We start from the raw sequence: 20,695 nt of genomic DNA, 5'->3' as shown, positions 1-20,695 counted from the left end.
TCTCATTTAAATTTGAAGCACGTTTTGCCATACGTGGCGTTCGATTACATTTTGTCCCTCTTTTCTCGTTGCCTGCCTTTTTGGAAGTAATTGGAAGCGATGTGAATGATTAGGTTTTGGGGAGTTTTTGGATTACCAAACACCTTATTTTAAATGGCTATTAAAAACTATAGAATAGATTTTAAGTTCTCAAAAATAAATAAATATGTGTGATTTTAGGCGCATATTTAAACCTAAATGTTATTATGGCAGGTGAATAGCTTGCAATGCATGCCAAAATGAGCCTGGCACTAAAGCGCTACGTATTTTAAATGCATGATGTGTTGGTTGAAATGCCAATCGGATGGAGACAAAATTGTATTTCTAACGCATTCTGATCATAGCATTCATGCGTATACCAGTAACACCCAGCATTTAGGCAAAAGCCTCCTAGATATCTCTTGAAGTGTTTTAAAGGAATCAGATTCCTGATCTCTCTCATATCTATGTAAAATTGTGGAATACAGCAGAATCCGATCGCTGTGATTCATGCAGCTGTCTGCAGACAGGGTTTCAGATTGGATCTATTGTTGGCATCTGCATAGATTTTTCAGAAGCAGGAAATCGGAGATTGGGATGCTGGATATCAGGGGGATAGGATTCAAATTAGGAATGCACTGGCCGCTCTCTGTGATGCAAATGAATACTGATGCCACATGCGATTCTCTCTCTACGTGCATATATTACATAAAGACCTCTAATGCATACCATCGTCAAGTCCAGTAAATGAAAGCTGTTTCTTGACTCTCTGTGCACAGGGGTGAAGAAAACAGGTGGCCAAGATGTCTGAGTGAGTATATGAATATTTACATTTTAAGATCAAGCAAATGGGAATGGGTTCTTGTTTTGCTAAATTGTAATTCCTTCATATTCTCACGGCAGGAAAAAATGACATCGAGCACTATGGCACAATCTCAAGGTGGAGTAAATAATGCACAGACGTCTTTAATATAATATATATCATATTATATTATATTATAATTTGACTTTATTGCCTTTTGAATTCACATTCATAGTGTATTATATTATTATATTATATATGAGCTTTCAAAATATTATAACTCAAGTCATTTCTGTGGCTTAATTCTAAGAAATGTTAAGAATTTTGAGAATTAAATTTTTAGGAGAAAATCATGATCTTTTCTCTTTTTTTTTTTTATTTATTTGCAAATGTTTTTTCAAGCGAGCCAACTATTATTTTAAATTATAAAAATAAATCAAATAAGAACAAATAAATTAATTAAAAATAAAAACAGAATATACAAATTAAAGTACTTAAACTGTATAATCTTATTTTTATTATTATTATTATTATTATTATTATTTTTAGCACCTTCTGATCAATCATCAAATTCTGATTAAAAAAAAAAAAAAAAATTGCTTTCCTAATACCATATTTTTATTCCTTAAAAGTGATTTAGGGTCATTTCCTTTTAACTGTATAATAGCATTTTGTCATTTTATTTATTTATATTTTAACTAAAAGTTGTGAAGATAAAATGTTATCTATGTCAAATTCAAAAATGTAAGCTTTTACATTTTCTAATTAAAGAAATGTCATAAAAAAGTAGAATACATCAAAGAAGTTACCATCAATTCATGTTGAGATATGAAAAATATTGAAGGATTTAAATAACTGCAATCATCGTTAATAATTAAATTAAACCCGCCAGAAGGTGGCGGCAAATCACTGAGATCATTCATTTAATTTATTGGTTTAAACAGCTGATTCATCCAGGAATGAATCAAGGGACTGTCTTTATGAATAAATGAGTTATTATTAATAGCTGCAATCCTGCTTCAGATTTTTGACATGTGGATTTTAAATATTTAATACAATATAACAATCCTATTATTAATAACCACATCAGAATAATTGGCGTTTGTGGCTTTTAGTTGTTTTTCTGTTTGCAGTATTTGACCTATTAGCTCTAAATGATAATTAAAAACAATACATACATTTAAATTTTAATTTTTGAGCTTTACAAAAATAGTGCAAAAAATATGACTTTGTCAATCAAATGCTCTCATGGGGAGGAGAATGAACCTCTCGTTAATATCACCTGGCTTTTTACATAACTAATAAGCTTAGAGATTATATGAGGCAGTATGTGTTTAAAGCTGGAAGCTTAACACTGTAATGCTGTTTTATGAGATTCAGGGTCTGGTGATGTTTTTGTCCACAGAGTTTGGTGCTCAGCATTGCGAAGGGCATTCTGGAGAAGGAAGAAGTTCAGATTAAAGTAGACAAGGAGAATTACCTGACAGAGAAAACTGCCTCCTCTGTCCCTGCCTGGATCTACACAGGACCTGCAGGTCTGTTTCCTCATTCACCAGCCCTTCAGGAGACTACAGCAATTAAAAGTCCTCACTTAGATATTCATTCATATATATTTAGAAATATATGTAATCATTTTTATTTGTTCCATTACAAAAACTGTTTTCGAATGTGCTAGTTTTTTCTTTGATGAATACTTACTTAAATTTAAATTTAAAAGAGCAGCATTTCTTAAAATATAGATTTTCTCTAAAATATAAGCCTTTACTATGACTAGCATGAATAGCGTTTATTGCATATATTGTAACATAAAATGTTTTTTTTTTAATAATCAGAGAAACCCCCAAAAAATCTGATAATAAATCAGCATATTAGATTTCTAAAGGATCATATAAAACTAAAAACTGGAGTAATGATGCTGAAAATCCAGCTTTGATCAGAGAAATAATCTTAAATAAAAATTATAATAATAGGAATAAATTCATGATATTTAAAAAACAAAAAAAAAAACATTAATCTTTAATCTTACTGATCCCAAACGTTTGAGCAGCTGTATATATATATATATGTATATATATGTATATATTTGCTCTTGAGGTATATGTAAACTTGGAGCTGATTGAAGCTGTATTGCACGCTATATGTCATTCTTAAAACTAAGATGGTTCAAAACAGAATCTGAATATTCAGATACATATCTCCATTTAGGAGCTGTGCAAGAAACTTCACCAGCAAATCGACAAAGTTGATGAGGAGAGATATGACCTGGAGGCCAAAGTGGGCAAGGCCAACAAAGAGGTAACCTCCGATGCTCAAACATACCTTATTACACAGGGACCGAGTCTGTACCGGGTTCTCTGAGCTCCTGTTGAATGTGCGTACAGATCGGGGATCTGAAGATCAGGTGGTGGACCTGCAGGGCAAGTTCAAGAAACCTGCGCTGAAGAAGGTGCGCATGTCTGCCCGATCAGATGCTTCCAGGCTCTGCTGGGCTCCAAACACAAGGTGTCTCTGGACCTGAGAGCCAACCTCAAACAGGTCAAGAAGGAGGTCAAAGAGGAGGTGGGTGAAAGATGCTATCGTGACATTATTTCTCTGCAGACAACAGATATGAATAGTTACGGCTGTGAAGTCTGATGAAAACTGTCTCACGGTTTACTCCTACATATTTTAAAGATATGGATGATTAGTTGGTTTATAATGTGTTTTTGTGCAAATGGCGCTTTCTATCAAGTCAAGTCACAATTTTTATATAGCACTTTATACAATAGTGATCGTTTCGAGCGAAAAAAAAACTGAGCATAACTGAACTTATGCTTAAAAACAAGAACAAGAGTCTGAAAATGGGAAACTCGGTTTGCCTTTGAATTAAGTTGATTTTCAAGAACTTGTTTTCAGAACTGTTCTTGTTTTAACCATGAGCTCGCTTTATTTTCATCCGTTTCTCACAAATCAAGACTAATAATCTACTGATTGTGCTTCTCTAGTAAACGTATCTTGATTTAAGACGGTTCAGTAAAGCTGTCTCCATATTGTAGTGTTTGAAGCAGAGCTATTCACGGCATATGCTATTTTTAGTTTGTGTGTGTGTGTGTGTGTGTGTGTGTGTGTGTGTGTGTGTGTAATGGAATTTATGGAAACCCATTTCTTTTTCCCCTTTATCAGCCTTTATATCTCACAATTTATGAAAAAAAGTCACAATATATCATACATATCACATAATTGTGAGTTATAAAGTCAGAATATTGAGATATAAAACTTTATAACTCGCAATTGCAAGTTTACATCTGGCAATTCTGACTTTACAACTTCGCATTTCTGAGGAAAAAAGTCATAATTGTGAGTTTATATCTCGAAAACTCAAACTTTATAAATCGTCAGTGCAAGCTTATATCTATAATTCTGACTTTATTACTCATAATTGCGAGTTCATATGAGAATTCTGAGAAAAAGTCATTGTGTGAGATAAAAAGTACTCAGTGGGCTTCCATAGAAATGAAAGTAATGAAGATCCATATAGCTGTCCTCCATCCATGTTTCTTTGCTTTGTCCTAATCTCTTAAATGGACCTTCGTGAAATCTGCATAAACCCCGACAGAAAGTAACATGCTGCATGCGTGTGTGTGTATATATAACCGTATCTTGCGGCTTGCCTTCACACTCAGTGTCTCTCTCATGATGCAGGCTGCAGACGTCGGCGACTGGCGTAAGAACATTGAAGACAAGGCCGGTATGGACGGCAGGAAGAAGATGTTCGAGGGCGAGGCATAAATTCCCAAACACCTCTTTGTTTCATTATCACAGGGATCTGTCAGAGCTGCTTGCGGTCATGTATCTTTTGCCATAGTTGTGTCTTTCCTGCTTTCAGCGCCTCAAATGAGCATTTGTTACTCACTATGTACGTCCTGAAAGGGAACTGTGTATCGTCATGAGCCACTGCCATTAAGCAATGCTTCTGAGGAAAATCTTTTTCACGTTTCTTTTATTACTCTCGTGTTTTTGGCCTTCCGTTCTTTTACAGTCTATTATTAGTGGTATTCTTATGACTATACTGCAGTGTTGCTATTACAGCGGTCATTTCTTTTGTCTCTTTTCCTTTAATGTGAACGCTGTTAATTAAATAAATTTTTATTGAATTTAATTACATTTTTAATTGATTTTTATTTAATTTAAATTAAAAATTTTATTGAATATTTAATTGAATTTTAATAAAAAAATTTAATTACATTTTAAATTTAATTTAATTTAATTTAATTTAATTTGTACATAACATCCACAAGAAATACAGATGGCATTTCAGATCATATTTATGCTGTACGGTAAGTACCTTAAACTACATTTAACAATGTATTGCTGAAATATTTCTTGTTATTTTCGTTTGTAGCCCTCTTGTTGTGGTTTATGTTTTAGCTTGGAGTGTTAAGCATTGCTTCCGTTTACAGCACACACACACACACACACACGTCTTGAAGGAAGGAGAATTTACGAGTCTTTCCGAGGATGGGCTGGGGATATTTCAGGAGCTCAGCGGCCTATTGGTCTGAGGAGGAATCCACTTCCATAAACAGGACTCCCAGGATCTGCTGAGCCATCACACCACAACATATATATCCTATTTATTTTTTTTTCTCTCTGGGGCTCACCAGTCTTTCCAGTTCTTCTTCCAAGTGTGTAGTGCCCTCTTCTTCTCTCTTAGGTGAGCGTCAATCCAGAACTCTCTCTAGATCTGTGTGTAAAGGACAAACGGTTGCTACATAGCAACTCCGTCCAATATGTGTCTAGTCGCATATTATGTTTTTTTAAATATTCATGAGCTGTTAGAATAAGAGTTATGAATTAACGCATCAATTTTAAATGTCTGTACTTTTATCATTTTTAAACGAATACTGTGGATTTTTAACGCATATATTGAAAAGGAGCGATACTTTGTTTCTTGAGTATGAATGTTCAATTTAATATTATTTAAAATATTTGCATCTGCTCTAATTGATACGACGGCCTGTTGTTTATAAATCACGTTTTTTTGCTTTTATTGCATAATCTGCTCAGTAATGCTTGCAAACACAAATATGCATAATTGCATAATCTTAATGTGAATATGAATGGAATACAGCCGCGATCTCTGGTGTCGTGTTCGTGAGGACGTCTCAGACTGATGGACTAAACTTAGACTTAGATTTCTTTAACCTGGATTACCCGATTAACATCTAATAACTGATTTCTGTCCAATCCAGGGTGAGAACGCACTAAACCGCCGAGATGTCAGAGTAAGTATTACGGTTCACGTCGGATTGTGATTTGTTCTTTATTGAAGCGATCCAGTGTCTCACGATGAACTGTTTTTCACGAACAGAAAAAGATGACCTCCAGCCGCAGGCATCACCTGAAGGTAAGCCTTGGTTTTTTTTTGCCGTAATTGAATAAAACACAGATTTGAAATGTAAATATGATGCACTGAATGTGTTGTTTGTGTGACTGTCATCAGAGCCTGGTGCTCTCCATTGCCTTCGGTCTAATGGAAGCTGAAGCCAAGCAGCTGGTTGTTAATAAAGAGGCTCATATGAGTGAAAACTGCCCTGCTCTCGATATGCCTGGATCCACACAAGAGCTGCAGGTGACAATGAAGCAGCAATAATAATACTATTAAATTATATAAGTATTGTATTTGTTATCTTACCAATAATATTGTATGATTTTTCATCTTTTTTTGTAATTGTTTGATATATATATATATATATATATATATATATATATATATATATATATATATATATATAATTGTTTATATATATATATATATATATCAGTGAACTATACTTCTGATACTCTTTTCTGTTAATTTTGTGAACATTAAAATGACATATGTTGTGTTTTTGGCATTTGTAGTTTTTCTTAATATTTATTTCAGCTTCAGTTAATTTAGTAGGTGAAGCAATTTTAATTTTAGCATTTAATATTAATTCCCTGATTGTAATTCTTTTAGGGATTTTAAATGATTATTTTATCAATATAAATGCAACTGTACACAAACCGATACCCCTCTAAGATAATCACTATCATATTTCATATTGTTGTTGTTTTTTTTTCCAGGAGCTGTGCAAAAGCTTCATCAACAGATCGACAAGGTTGATGAGGAGAGATATGACTTGGAGGCAAAGGTTGCCAAGTCAAACAAGGAGGTTTGTCCAGCGATTCATCCATCTGTTTGATACTGTTTGGTGTTCGTTTCTCTGAGCTCCTGTTGAATGTGCGTACAGATCGAGGATCTGAAGATCAAGGTGGTGGACCTGCAGGGCAAGTTCAAGAAACCTGCGCTGAAGAAGGTGCGCATGTCTGCCGACGCTATGCTTCAGGCTCTGCTGGGCTCCAAACACAAGGTCTCCATGGACCTGAGAGCCAACCTCAAACAGGTCAAGAAGGAGGTCAAAGAGGAGGTGGGTTCAGACTCAGTTTCTTTCTTTGACTGGCCGTGTTCGTGTGAAGGTCTCCAAGATCTCATGTTCAATGTTTCCACAGTCTGCAGAACAAGTCGGCGACTGGCGTAAGAACATCGAGGATAAGGCTGGTATGGACGGCAGGAAGAAGATGTTTGAGTCCGAGGCTTAAGATGTATAGCGTTTATTCTCCCATATGTCTTAAAAATTCTCTGGTTAACATCTTTTTATCCTGTGAACCTCCCGTTCCAATAAAAATATTTTTCCTGGACTGTTTTGCACATTGTACATTGTTCCAGTGTTGAATGGCATGGCATTAAAGATTAGTGTATACATATGTCTTTGCCTTTGTGTTTTTGCTCAGAGTTTGCAGCGCGCTGAACAACTAATAATTAAGTTTTAATAATATATATATATTTTTGAAAGTCTTTTGTTCACAAAGGCTGGATTTATTTGATTAAATATACAGTAAAAACTGTAATTTTGTGAAATATTATTTGAATTTTGAACAACAGTTTTCTATTTTGATATATATTAAATTATAATTCATTCCTGTGATCAAAGCTGACTTTTTCAGCATCATTACTCCAGTCTTCAGTGTCACGTGATCCTTCAGAAATCATTCTAATTTGATGATTTCATGCTCAATAAAATATTTGTGATTATTTTCAGTGCTGAAAGGAGTTAAAATAGAAACATGAATCTTCACTGTCAATTTGAATCAGTTTAACACATTCAGAAAAGTATTGAACGTAAATGGTACATAAAACAGATCTAATATAGCATTTTTGATCTTCAAAGGCGTAACAGAAGATTTAAATCTATTTAAAATTATTTTAACTTGTAATAAAGTAATATTACTACAGTAATAGTATCATATGAAAAAAACTGGGTATTTATTTAAATTAAATGCTACTAAATGATTCCAGTACCATGTCCCATTTAATTTAAGTGTTATATTTATCATGGTGATACCACAGTAGCGTGTGCAATTACCAATTAAACATGCTAATTACATGGTACATATTTTTTCTCGGTTCATTCCACTTTTGTAAACATGTCTGAAAACATCAGTGGCTGAGTTATTAACAGGAAAATATCATTCTTAAAAAAGTACTTTGCTACCATAGTACTGTAATAGCAGCGGATGGTAAACCATGACATTTTTTTATGGGTTTGATTATATATTTTCACTCTCATCTCATAATTGAAACTATTTTGTTTGAAACACGACGTATTAACAATTCGACTTTGCATCTGTCCAAAGTGACTTTTAAAATTTTTAACTTGACTATCTCAAAATGTAAAGTTTATAATCTCATCATTATGACTGGATATTAGATCAATTTCGCCATAATTAGGACTTTTATTCTCATGATAACTTTCTGTCATGTTTGTTAATGTCTCCTAATTTCAACTTTGTATCTCAAATTTTGAAAGTTTATGTCTGAATTAACGTTGATTTTAATAATAGATCTTTTTAGAACTACTATTATGGCGTTAATAATTATACAAAAATGTACTTACTGTCATAACTATCCCTTAATTCCTAAATAGCTCATGACTTTGTAACTGATGCAATACAAAGTAAGTTTTATTATGATTAGTGAGTATGTTATTATGAATATTCACAGGATCTCTTGGTAAAACCACACATTTGAATGAGAGCTTCAGCAAATATTTCGATTTTATAAAACAAACTATCCAACTCAATCATCCCAGCTGTTCCTACTAACAATATACTGGGCTTAACCATTAGATTTTTCACAAAGACAGCACAGGAACCCCAACACTTTCACGACGGGACCCTGAACCATTTCAGGCTTGCACTTTTTTACACCCAGCCCAGCCGTCAGCTCCTCTTTCTGGACGCAGGGCTCTCATCGCCTCCATGTAAGGTCAGGCCGGCCTGGATTTAATAGCTTGTGTGGTCCGGCCATGTCCAGGGATCCTCTTAGATTTCTCTGAGGAGCTCAAGTGTTGAACTGCGAGGAGCTGACTTGCTAAGTATATCTCCTGACCCAGCTGCGCCAAATGCAAGAAGACGCCAAACTATGTTGAGGGCACATAATTTCCACAGGCACAACCTGAAACCTAAAACAAGGGTTATAACATTTGGAAAACTGCCCCTGTGGGATCTGGTGTCCTTTGGGTTCATTTAGGAGATCGAATTTCAGGTTAAAAACATCTAGCGTCGACGTCATTTATTTGTTTTAACCCGCTGCATTAGAATCGAATGCAAATGGCACGGATGGTAAGAGTTTTAATGCTAATGGAGCTCTGCTGAGACACATTGGGATGTCGGTAAAGTCACGACCCATCTGTGGTCTCTGGCCTTGCTCCGGCACACAAACTAATGTGAAACAGCTGCTTTTAACTGGCATGTATAACACAGGACTATCACAGCTACTGCCGCAGGTTGTTAAGATCCATTCCCAGCAAGGATGACAGTGGTAGAGCTTCAATAATCACTCAGTAAGACACTACTACTACAGTATAGTGATGAAGGCGGGTGCGGAAGCCTATTTCTGTCAGATGAGAAGAAAAGGCAACATTTGAAAATGAAAGGTCGCAAAAAAAGTCTTTAATTTCATATTGACTTAATCGTTATCTCATAATTGTGGCTTTTATTATCTCATAACAGATTTAGTATGTCATAAAAAGTCTTATCACGACTCAGTATTGTATCATTTTAAATGTTCATCATATTTATGACTTTTCATCTTGCACTTTACTTTTCGTCATAAACACGAATTATTATCTCTACATTTTCAATACAAAGTTGAAATCATAATTTTATGCCCAAATTGACTTTTGAGTTTGATAATTGACTTTTTATCTCATAGATGTCATGTTCTGGGATTTTGACTTTTACCTTAAATTCTCCATTTTTTCATCTCATCATTATGACTAATTATGAGTATTTAATCATTTGTAGTAATATTATATTAATAATTAATCGTATTTAATAATGTCCTTGGTATGACTTTTCATCTCATAATTGAAACTTTTTGTCATTGACATGACTTCTGTCTTAATTTAACCATCGTAGCTCAACTTTTGAACGTTTACGTTTGAATTGACCTTGGAATTTGATAATCCTAGTTTTCAAGAGAGTGAACAGACTTGCCAACGAGCAGCAGTGTTGACGGCTGTAGGTCTCATCTTTCTACCGGACTGCTGGTCAACTCTACCACCATCTGGCCATTTGCTGGAAATCCAGTGTCAGAGGCAAATATGTCAGTACTAAACCCGAATGCTCTAAACCCAGAAGATTTCTGTGCCATCCACCGGACCATGAGAACGTCACCTTGTGTGGTGCTTGTGGATATTGCACTGGTGTTCCCATGAAAAGAGGGGCTGTGATTACATCAACTCTACAGGAATGTGCCTGGGTCTCGTCTGGTGTTTGTGTATCTGACCATTAGAGGGCAGATTAAGTCATATATTTGTGTGTTTTCTTTACCACACAAGATTAGTACAAATGACAGAAAGGAGACTGGCAACAATATCAACTACATTTCTTCATTATTAACGCAATGATAGAATTATTCTACCAATTATATGTTTTTAATTTATTTCTTTATTCTGGTAGGTAGGTTACAGGTGACTTTTGGCATGTCTGTGACGTAACACGAATTATGAAATATTAATTAGAGGTGCTGTATGTATGATTGTCACAGAGTGGTTGAACTGGTCCAAAGTCAAAATATTGGAAATGTTTTTTTTTTTTATCGGCTCCTCCTACTCTGATTTGACGCACATGTAAGTTGCCAGATTCCGCTCACATCCCTTTTGTTTGACAGCTTCAATGACTGAAATAAAATACACTTTATTTTCAGTCAACTGGCAACCCAGCGTATCTGAAACACGATTGGTTAAACTGGCAGTGGGCGGGTTTCACAAACCAAAACAGAGGCCCACATTCCGGGCCTGAATGCACATTTTCAAAGGAGAATAACAGACTGCAGCATTATTTTTCAGATAAACAAGTATGTTTCTTAAATATCTGCAAACATATTATGATGTTTTTATGCTTTAGCAGAGTCAAAATCTACATACAGCACCTTTAAACTAAAAGCTAATGGTTACATTTTTTTTGCTTCACATTTTTATAGATAGGAAAACAAATACATTTGTTTCCTCGGACTAAGTCTCAGACTATAAATATAATATATTTTTTTAAACTGGGGTATCAAGGAATGAGAAACACTCGAGGGCATTCAGAGAGGGTCTGAGAAAGAATGACGGGACTGAGATGTCATGGGAGATCTTTAAAACTTATTTTATCCAAGCTGATGGGAATCAAGTCATTATTCAACGCTTCGTAGCCAAACATATAGCGTGTTTCCAACTGCAAGAGCAAACATGAAAAATAATACTTTTTATGAGTTTATTTTTTTTTTAACGAAGGTCACTTTTGAGGTATATTAGAACAAAAACCTAATTAAAACCACCATGCTTGCCACCTTGCTATATACGCCCACAACTACAACAACATGTATGTTCCTCATCAAACCTCCTGGATCTGGTAATGACTATACCAGCCTCGTGACTAACATGCTCTTTTTCTCTTAAAACTGCCTGCATCGGGCCAAATACGGTTGTTTTATTCTTCCACCGAAATTCTGCCTGTTTAAATCGCCAATTTTTTTTACACGGGTTTCACTTGGCCTTGATCAGCAAGCAAACGCTGCTGTAAACATCCACTGACGTCAACGCCATTTGCACCCAGTCGCCCACCGGTAAGAAGTGAACCACACGTGATTGCCCTATTAGAAAAAAGCATCACCTCTGAGCTGTTATCTCAGTCTGTTGGTATGCGCTGCATGCTGTTCCTATTCCCAAAACACAGCAGGGTTAACAACCTCTGGAAACTCAATTCCTCATAGTGGGGACAGATTAGTGGGGCATTAGTCTGTCAGGACATGATGCTTTGCCTTTGTGCTTTAAAGCTTTACATTGAGGCAGCGCTAGAAACAGAGACGCTGATAAGTCAACAACTAATTACAGTAACCCTGAATGTGGCTAATTATCGATAACTGAATCATATCCGGTTAAGATTATGATCGACTACATAATTCATTATCGATTAGTCGGGTTGTTTGCACGTAAATCCACAGCTTCAGGGCTCAAAAGCCTCAGTTTTCAAATAACGTGACATTCTTCAAGTAACGGAAACTGCATTTCACTAAAAAGTGCACCAAGGTACGTTCATGTTTCACGTTTACGCGTGCCGTTTGATGCATATGAGAGATGTTTTCCCTACAGCGTACAATTTACATTTTAAATCCTCATCTGCAGATATCATAAAATCATGCAAGTATTTACATTTAGCATAATCCAAACTCTACTGTTCAGACTACAGTATGTTACTGTTTCTGTTAAAACATCTCTGTGGATCATTTATTCAACTTTTTTAATAATGGTGAGTTTATATATTTATATATCTATATATGCTATAATTCTCAGAATTGTGAGGAAAGAAAAACAAGATTGCAAGACAAAGTTGCAATTACATTCATTTAACTTTCTTCTCCTGCATCTTACTCTTCATGCAATCGCAGCACAGTTTGAGGGTTTGTTTAAGCTCATCCCTCTTTTTATTTATTATCCTGTTTATTTGAGCAATTTGAACTTTAGCTTCAGCTAAAAAACCAGCAGTTACGTTTTGCGTGAAATGTGTTTTTTATTCATTGAATCAAAGGAATGACTCATCATTTAGATTATTTCTCTTCTTTTTTTTTATTCTTCATGTTGAGAGAATGGCTTCGACACAAAGTTGTGTTACGCTTGGAGTCTCTAATGAGATTGCAGCTTAACGTGATGGCACGGCCTCTGGTTTTCACTCCATTATAAAAGGCTATAAAATAGTCCTGCAGCTTTGTCCAAACAAGCTGGAATTTATGGAAAAATTAAGAGCAGCTAAGTGAAATTTGTCATGATATTGGCCCATAAAATCTGAACATAAAGTCCATGATGCATTTTAGCTAGGTGTGATGGTGAAGTCCTTGGTAAACAGGTTTTGTTGACCCTGGAACAACATTTTCATCCAAAAATGTCGTCTTGACCACATCTCTACACCTAAACCTAACCTTGCCCATGAGTAATACCTAAAATCAGTTTTAATGATAGATGAATGAAACTGATGTACAAGCACCAAACACTGATTGTAGACCTAACCTTCACAAAACCTATAAAATGTTTTTTCAAATCTAATTTGGCTAATCACAGTGTTGTTCCAGAGTCCCCAAAGATGTTGACCTAGGAGCACGTAGAACTCAGTAAAATCAGGTTGTGCGTGTTGGTTCAATCCTCGCTTCATCTATTAGCAGCAGTCCAGCCTTGAGCAAGACAACTAACCCCAGACTAATTGTCCCTGTAATAAAAATATATAAAAGGTCACTTGGCTATCAGTGAATCTTCATCTCCTAGTGTTCAAAACATGCTCGTAGACGCGTTTGCAATCTCATCAATAAATGACTGGGATCAAAACCGTCTGCTTTTATTGTGCTTTATCAAGGGTTATGATAAATAGATAACTACTGAGGCCTGTTTTGCGATTTGCAACGCTTTCCCTTCTATGGTAAAACTATGTACCGTGAATCAAAATGATATTTGTTAAAAAGCATTTGAAGTCTTTTGTCATAATAATGACTGAACATAAAAGGTTATTTAGTTTTTCTTGTGCATCAGCGTGCAGATCTTCAATCTTGGTACTTTGACATTGTGTTCTGTTGGTGTTTGAATGTGGACTTTTGAAAATAATGTTGCCAGAATCCTAAAACAAAACCAGATGAAGAACTTATTTATACAGAGAAACTGTTTTTTTTAAAACTGAATTAAAAAGGTATACATTTTATCATGCATTTTCTGGCGGTTGAACCCCCAAGCATGTGATTGCTATAGAGCCATGTTGTACTAACGTTATACACTATATCTCTTTTGGCCTATAATCTTGATTCGGTGATTCAGTCTTTCATTAGCAGATTTGGTTGATATCATAAGCATACTGGCCTGTTGAAAACTAAATAGTCAAGGTATATCGATTGTCACAAAAACAAATGAATTCACATATCAAACATTTTTATGTTAAAAATATATATTAAACATGGGCATAACTGTATCAGCAGCAAAAAATAAACCGTTGTTGCTAGTCAAAGAGCGTTGTGAGATGGGACACTTCACAGGGCAGTGCCACAAATCTCTCTAACCTTAGAATTTACGGCAGGACTAGGACCTGTGAGCAATGGAAAGAGTAATATAATGTTCTGAGTCATCTCTTACCCTGAAGACCTTAATTCTTGTCTCATCAGGGCAGAGAATGTTTTCCTCTTGCTCCCAGGCTCCTTTAAAAGCCATTTGTCAAACTCCAGAGGGTTTGTCATTAGCCTTTTCGTTAGTAATGTCTATCCAGCCACTCCACCATAAAGAGCTGATAGGTAACGTCCAGCTGAGAAGGTTGTTCATCTTGAAGGTTCACCCATGGCTTTCTCCATATCTAAATGCAAGCTTAATATCTGGACAATCACAGCCAAGTTAAGCGGGGTACAATTAGCCAGTCACAATAGTGCTGTATGTGTCACATTCGTGGGTTCGCGAGATTGAGCACATGGCACGTAAGATAAACTTAAACAGATTTAATTCCGAACGGGCAAAATAATAATAATTACAGGCACGCAGACAGGACATAAACCAAGTAACCTTGACGATCGGACAAACTCAAGACAAACACACAGGACTTAAATATACAACGTAATTGACTAAACTAACGAGACACAGCTGAAGACAATCATACACTAAACACGAAGGGAAAGTAGGGCACAGATAGCACGTGGCACGAGACAAAAACAAGAAACAAACAGTCCTTTATTATTCACAAACATACTCGCGGTATTATGAAATATTTTATTGTACGCAAGTAATATGCGCAAGTAAATGTATTTGGTAGTTTAAACACCTTTATACTGGGTGATGCTATTAATAAAACAATGTCAGATTATATTCGCAAAAGTCATTATTGCCATTTATAGACATCAGCGTGTATTTTACAAACTATTTCTGCATGGCTTTGCTAGCACTTAAGTGTATTTAAATGTATCAAACTTAAAATAAGCGCTATATGGTCGAGAACACTGAATATTTGTGATAATATGACAAGCGTTTAAGCGCGTACAATCTGGATCCGTGCCAGTAAAAACGCAAAAGCAGATTTAAATTCAGCAGTTTATGATGTGACGCGCTGAATGTCTAAACACACCGGTGTTATCGTACGCACAAAAGGCTTAATGGGTGTCATACAGTATATATATATATATTTGTGGTTTGTTTTCCCTTTTAAGCCTGTATAGTCACAAGGGCATTCCTTGTGACAGCCAGTGTGTTGCTGTGGCGCTAAAATGTTTAATATGGTTGTTAGGGTATTGCTAGGGCTGTTCTGAGAGGATGCTAGGAAGTCACTTATTAATCTATGCAAAAGCCTAGTTTATGTGTGTTTTTGTGTATTTGAGCGGGCAGGACTGTGTAAGTGGGAGACGACAGGAATGTGGGTAGTGTCTTGAAGCTCTTGCTGTGTGTGAGTGTGTGTGAGGGAGTGCAGGACTCTGCATTCCCATGGTGAGTCATAGGTCAGCGCATAGTCCAGCGAAATGACAGGGTCTATTTCCTGCGATCATTAGCATTTTCTTTTTATCTGGGAGCAAAAACTGAAAGGTCGCACGAGAAACACCCAGTCAGCTCAGCACCAGTAGCTCAAAATGTGTACGATCCTCCAGGTACAATTCTTCAAAGGCGGTATGCATGTAGAGTTTTTGTTTTGAATACCACACATGCAGTGCTCTCGCTACCAGGCAGACATAACTGAAATAAGTGTCCTGAGAAATATTAGTGCTCTACAGTGAATGCTCTCTCAGGGATGGTTTGTGGTGTAGAATCTAGACTAAGTTCTCTGAATATTTCTCTCTGCGGAGTTGTATCTTGGAGAGGGAGGCAGATGGCTGCAGGTGCTGAAGTCTCTAACATACCCTGTGAGGATTATGAGATGCAAAGGTTTCAACGCAGCACTTTATTAATGTCAGACGCCTGCGGGTGTGCTTCGACCTCACTAAAACCAGACATCGTGCTGAGTATGGGTGGTAAGAAACATGTCTAAGTTGTTGCCTTCATGGAATTAAAGGAATAGTTCACCTTAAAATGAACATTTTCTGATAATCTACTCACCCTTAATATGCTCAGGATGTAAATTTGTTTGATTCTGAAGAAATGTAACGTTACATCACCGCTCGCCAATGTGTTTTGCAGTGAATGGGTGCCGTCAGAACCATCAAACCATTTCTTTCGGATAAAGACCGTCTTCTATCATAATAGTGCATTCTTTAAAAAAAAAATGAATTAAGAGAGAATTTAGCAAATATCCAGCACCACTGATAACGGTTCAAAAAAGTACTAAATATGTATGTGGGTGGATTTGGATGTGAAAGAACAGGGGATAATTTTTTCTATCGGAGGAAGAATTAATATCAGTTATGAACTCGTATATGAAGTAATGGTTAAAAAGGATTTGTTTCTTACAAACTTGCAGCTTTCCACTGGGGTTGTGTGGATTATTGCAATGTTTTTTGTTGTTCTGACGGCACCCATTCACTGCAAGGAATCCACTGGCGAGCAAGCGAAGTACTCACGTATTTCTCCAAATCTGTTGCAGGGAATCAAATCCATTTACATCTCGGGTGACCTGAGGGTGAATATATTTTTCAGCGAGTTTTTATTTCGGGGTGAAGTATTACTTTAATATTCTATGCCTTTGAGATATCCCTGTATCCACAAATTCTAAAAGCTCTTATAGAACACAATAAACATCAATAAATTAATATTGAGATGAAGTAGCGCTAGTTTCTTTTCAATTGCTGAACAAAAATAGTAACAAAACAAGGAAAAATCTGAATATCTGCAACTCACTACGGTGTTTCACATTCCTGGATAAATGAGTTGATTGATGATTCAGATGTCTCACTCATACCAACTTCATGCAAATGACTTGATTTCTCCCCCTCAACTTCACTACTGTCCTCTGAGCTTCTTTCTCGTCAAAGAGTGATTTCACGTTTCACATAACATGACTCACATTTACGATGAGTCTGCGAGCTGAACTGTCATTAGCACACCTGTGCCGGGGTGAGACAGTATTGACATGTTTGACAAGATCTTGGCCAACATCCTAGAACGCATCCTGACTTGCGTGCCATTATATGTGTTGATTTCTGTTGATGCCACTACATACCGTACATAGGCAAACACCGGTTTTAATACTGACATGAAAACCAATACCAAAAAAAAAAGAAAATTAAGCAAAAGTCTCAATTTGTTCTACTTTATCTCCAAGATCATTTCATCTCTTCAATGAAGAGATATCAATCTCGCAATAGAGAAAGAAAGGCATTCATTGGAAAGCACGACTTGTTTGAGCACTAATGGAGATCTGTGAGTTCTTCCTTAAGCGTTGACTTATTTGCAATCATGTTCACTATCAGATGATTCACCCGCTGAAACTGTCATGGTCTAGACTACAGAGTTTCCCAGCCAGTTTTGTCATGTGTACTGACACGACCCCAACAGATAAAAATCGCCAAAACTGCTTCATGCAGCACCAAACTAGAAATGTCCCTTTTAGTGTTGTTAACTAAAGCTGAAATTTTATCTATAGAAAAAATGTAAATATAAATGCATCTAAATATGTGTGTGAACTATCTATTTTATATATAAATGAGCACACATGCATATATGTGAATGACAAATATGCTGTTTATATATTGCATATATTTGTATATAATATAAACATATACATGTACTGTAAATCTAAAAAAAAGATAATAATATATACTGTATGTTTGTATTTATATATACATAATAAACGTAGACAGCACACGCACATGTATTATGTAAATATAAACAATAATAAAACAAAAATAAAAATAGTATAAACGCTAATAAAAATGACAAAAGTAAACTATTAAAACTATTTCTAAAATAAAGTAAACATTTTATTAAAAATGAATTTTTAAGTTAAAAACTTGATAAGAATATTAACAAGTATTAATAGAAAAATAGAAATACAAGTTAATCTAATCTAAAACTTAAACAAAAATATTAAAGATAAAACTGAAAAATCCAAAAATAAGTGAATCCAGAACATTTACACATTCTAAAATAGCAAATATGTAATATAAAACTAAAATTACTCTGGTACTTTAATTCTATATGTATTACAGGAACCGTTTTGTAGTACTACAACTAATTGTGGAACTATCCACTTTTTTTGTCGAGGAACCAGGAACCATTTGGAGGAACTAAATGAGCTCCTAATTCAGAGAGGTACGGTAGGAACTATCAATGATGTAAATGTACGCTGATTGGCTGAAATTGTAAAAATTTCCCCCACTTTCCACGATTTAAAACACTGTGTTCATATAATAGTTTGCGTCAAATCGTCCCAGTACTTCAGTACTGTATTTTTAGCTCTGGAACTTAAGCGCTGCGAAAGGACCTTATATTTGCTACCAATAATACTATTAACATTATTTCAACCTGAACTATTCCAAACTGTTCCTTTACACATTTCAACACGGCAACTGAAAGTCAGACAGAAAGTTCATCTGTAACTGAGTTCTTCCTGATGTCTTTCTCTGTGTGGGCCGGTGGGCCAGTGTTCAAGTGAGGGCCGGACTTGTTAAACAAGGCTCAGTAAAGAGCCGAGGGCCGCGGCGCTGAGTGCTGGTATTGTCTGGAGAGAGACCCAAACCGTCTACAGGCCTCAGCGCTGTGCCGTTTACCATAGTAACCGGGTTAACGAGGCGGCTGTTCGGCGCATTGAGAAAGCCGTGTGTTTATGAGTGTGAATGTGCCCGTGTGTGGCGAAAAATGAGAGCAAAGACGGTGTAAACATGTTGATACGGAAATCTGCTTACGGCGAATGAGAAACAAGCTGATTAGCTCCGGTTGGCGAGGTTGAGCGTTAAAAGCGATTCGTGTATTTTTCAGTTTAACATGCAGAGAAAACTATAAATAAGCAATTCGTAGGTTGATTTCCTGAAAAGTGTAAACAGCGTCTATGCTGTTTGCCTGAGGGACCCATAAAAGCACGCATGAAGACTTTCAACGTCTTCATTAGTGTAGTGTGTATATTGACTAATACAGCACACTTCAACTTGAATTATATTTAAGCTTCAAGCAGTATTTTGTACAGTTTAAAAAGAAGAATGAAGAACGTTATTTATGCCCTGTGATTGGTCTTAATAATTTCTTGTGTGTCCATGCAGTCAATTATAAAAATGGACACAACCAATTTGTATGTATTTTATGAGGTGGCTACTATATATCAAATTATTATTTTCTGTTTAATAGTATTCTGCGGTGGTAGTCATAAGACATTACGTTTTAAACATGTCTGAATAAAGCTTCTCATGCTTCGTCTTGCTAAAAAGCATTATTGCATATTTTATCCTGAAGTCAAGAGTAAAATAATTACATGTGTAACATAAAAGAACAGAATTTATTTTACATTTATTAAAACATTATAAACATCTTTACTATGACTTTTAATAAACTAAATCCATCCTTGATGAACAAACATATATAAAATGTTTCTTTAAAAAGTACGACTCTCACTAACCTTGTTAAACAGTAGTGTAATTGTCATCCAGTAAGATTAATACTGCAGGTATAGGAGACAAACAATGGCAAGTATGAAAATGCTTGCTGGAGTTTGTTAGTAAGCATGAAGGCTTTGTTAGCAATGTAAACACCGGTAAAGAGAGATTGAGTTCTGGGTTCAGGACGGGGGTCTTGTGGGGGCTGGATTCATAGCATGGGGTGGGTGTATCAAACACATTTTCCCTGGGATGGCCACATGACCCTGGAAAAGAGGGAAAAGGAGGGGGAAAAGATGTTAGGTTATGGTCTGAGCGCTCTCAATGAGAACCACATGCAGGAAAGGGAGAAAAAAAAGAAAAAAAAAAAAAAACAAGAGGGAGGAGAGGAGGAGGGGACAAGAGTGTGACTAAAGCCAGTGTCTGAAAGCAGACCGAGTGCCGCGTGGATCTCTCCTCAAAAGCTTGAGTGTCTGAGGAAAGAGAACGTCAGCGTTTGTGAATCAGATTCCACGGAATACAAAACCCTCCAAGAATTCCAAGCTCGGAGAAGAAAGAACAATGTCAAGTGCAATCACAAGACGAAGCTCCAGCAAGCAAGGCTTGCAGAACCTTCTGAGGTGAGAACTTTCTCATCGAATCACTTAAAGCTTGCAGATGAGACCTCAGGTGTTAGGATGGACGTGCGCTTTGTTTCCTTTGTTCTTGTCAGTTTAATGAAGGTAATGAACGTTTTTTATTCTTGTTTGAATTGGAAGGGATTCATGTTAATATTTAATGCACTATATGTCACCACAGCC

General features: G+C 36.0%; 1 protein-coding gene and 2 pseudogenes across 1 annotated transcript in view; all 3 read left to right on the top strand.

Moving 5' to 3' along the window:
• The window catches only part of LOC122331305, a 4,973-nt pseudogene extending 369 nt beyond the window's left edge, over positions 1 to 4,604 (top strand).
• Positions 4,605 to 5,374: 770 nt separating this feature from the next.
• Positions 5,375 to 7,588, top strand: LOC122330449 (annotated as a pseudogene).
• A 12,727-nt stretch (positions 7,589 to 20,315) lies between these two features.
• LOC122330444 (non-muscle caldesmon-like) overlaps positions 20,316 to 20,695 on the top strand; it is a 28,582-nt gene continuing 28,202 nt past the window's right edge. Inside the window, 1 exon segment of the mRNA XM_043227463.1 lies at positions 20,316 to 20,515. Coding sequence (XP_043083398.1) covers positions 20,457 to 20,515 — 59 coding nt within the window. The 5' untranslated portion in view covers positions 20,316 to 20,456.

Source organism: Puntigrus tetrazona, chromosome 25 (genome assembly GCF_018831695.1).
Source record: "Puntigrus tetrazona isolate hp1 chromosome 25, ASM1883169v1, whole genome shotgun sequence".
In the NCBI taxonomy this organism is placed as follows: Eukaryota; Metazoa; Chordata; class Actinopteri; order Cypriniformes; family Cyprinidae; genus Puntigrus; species Puntigrus tetrazona.
Note: the sequence above shows the minus strand (reverse complement) of the source record. Positions and strands in the feature narration are given on the sequence as shown.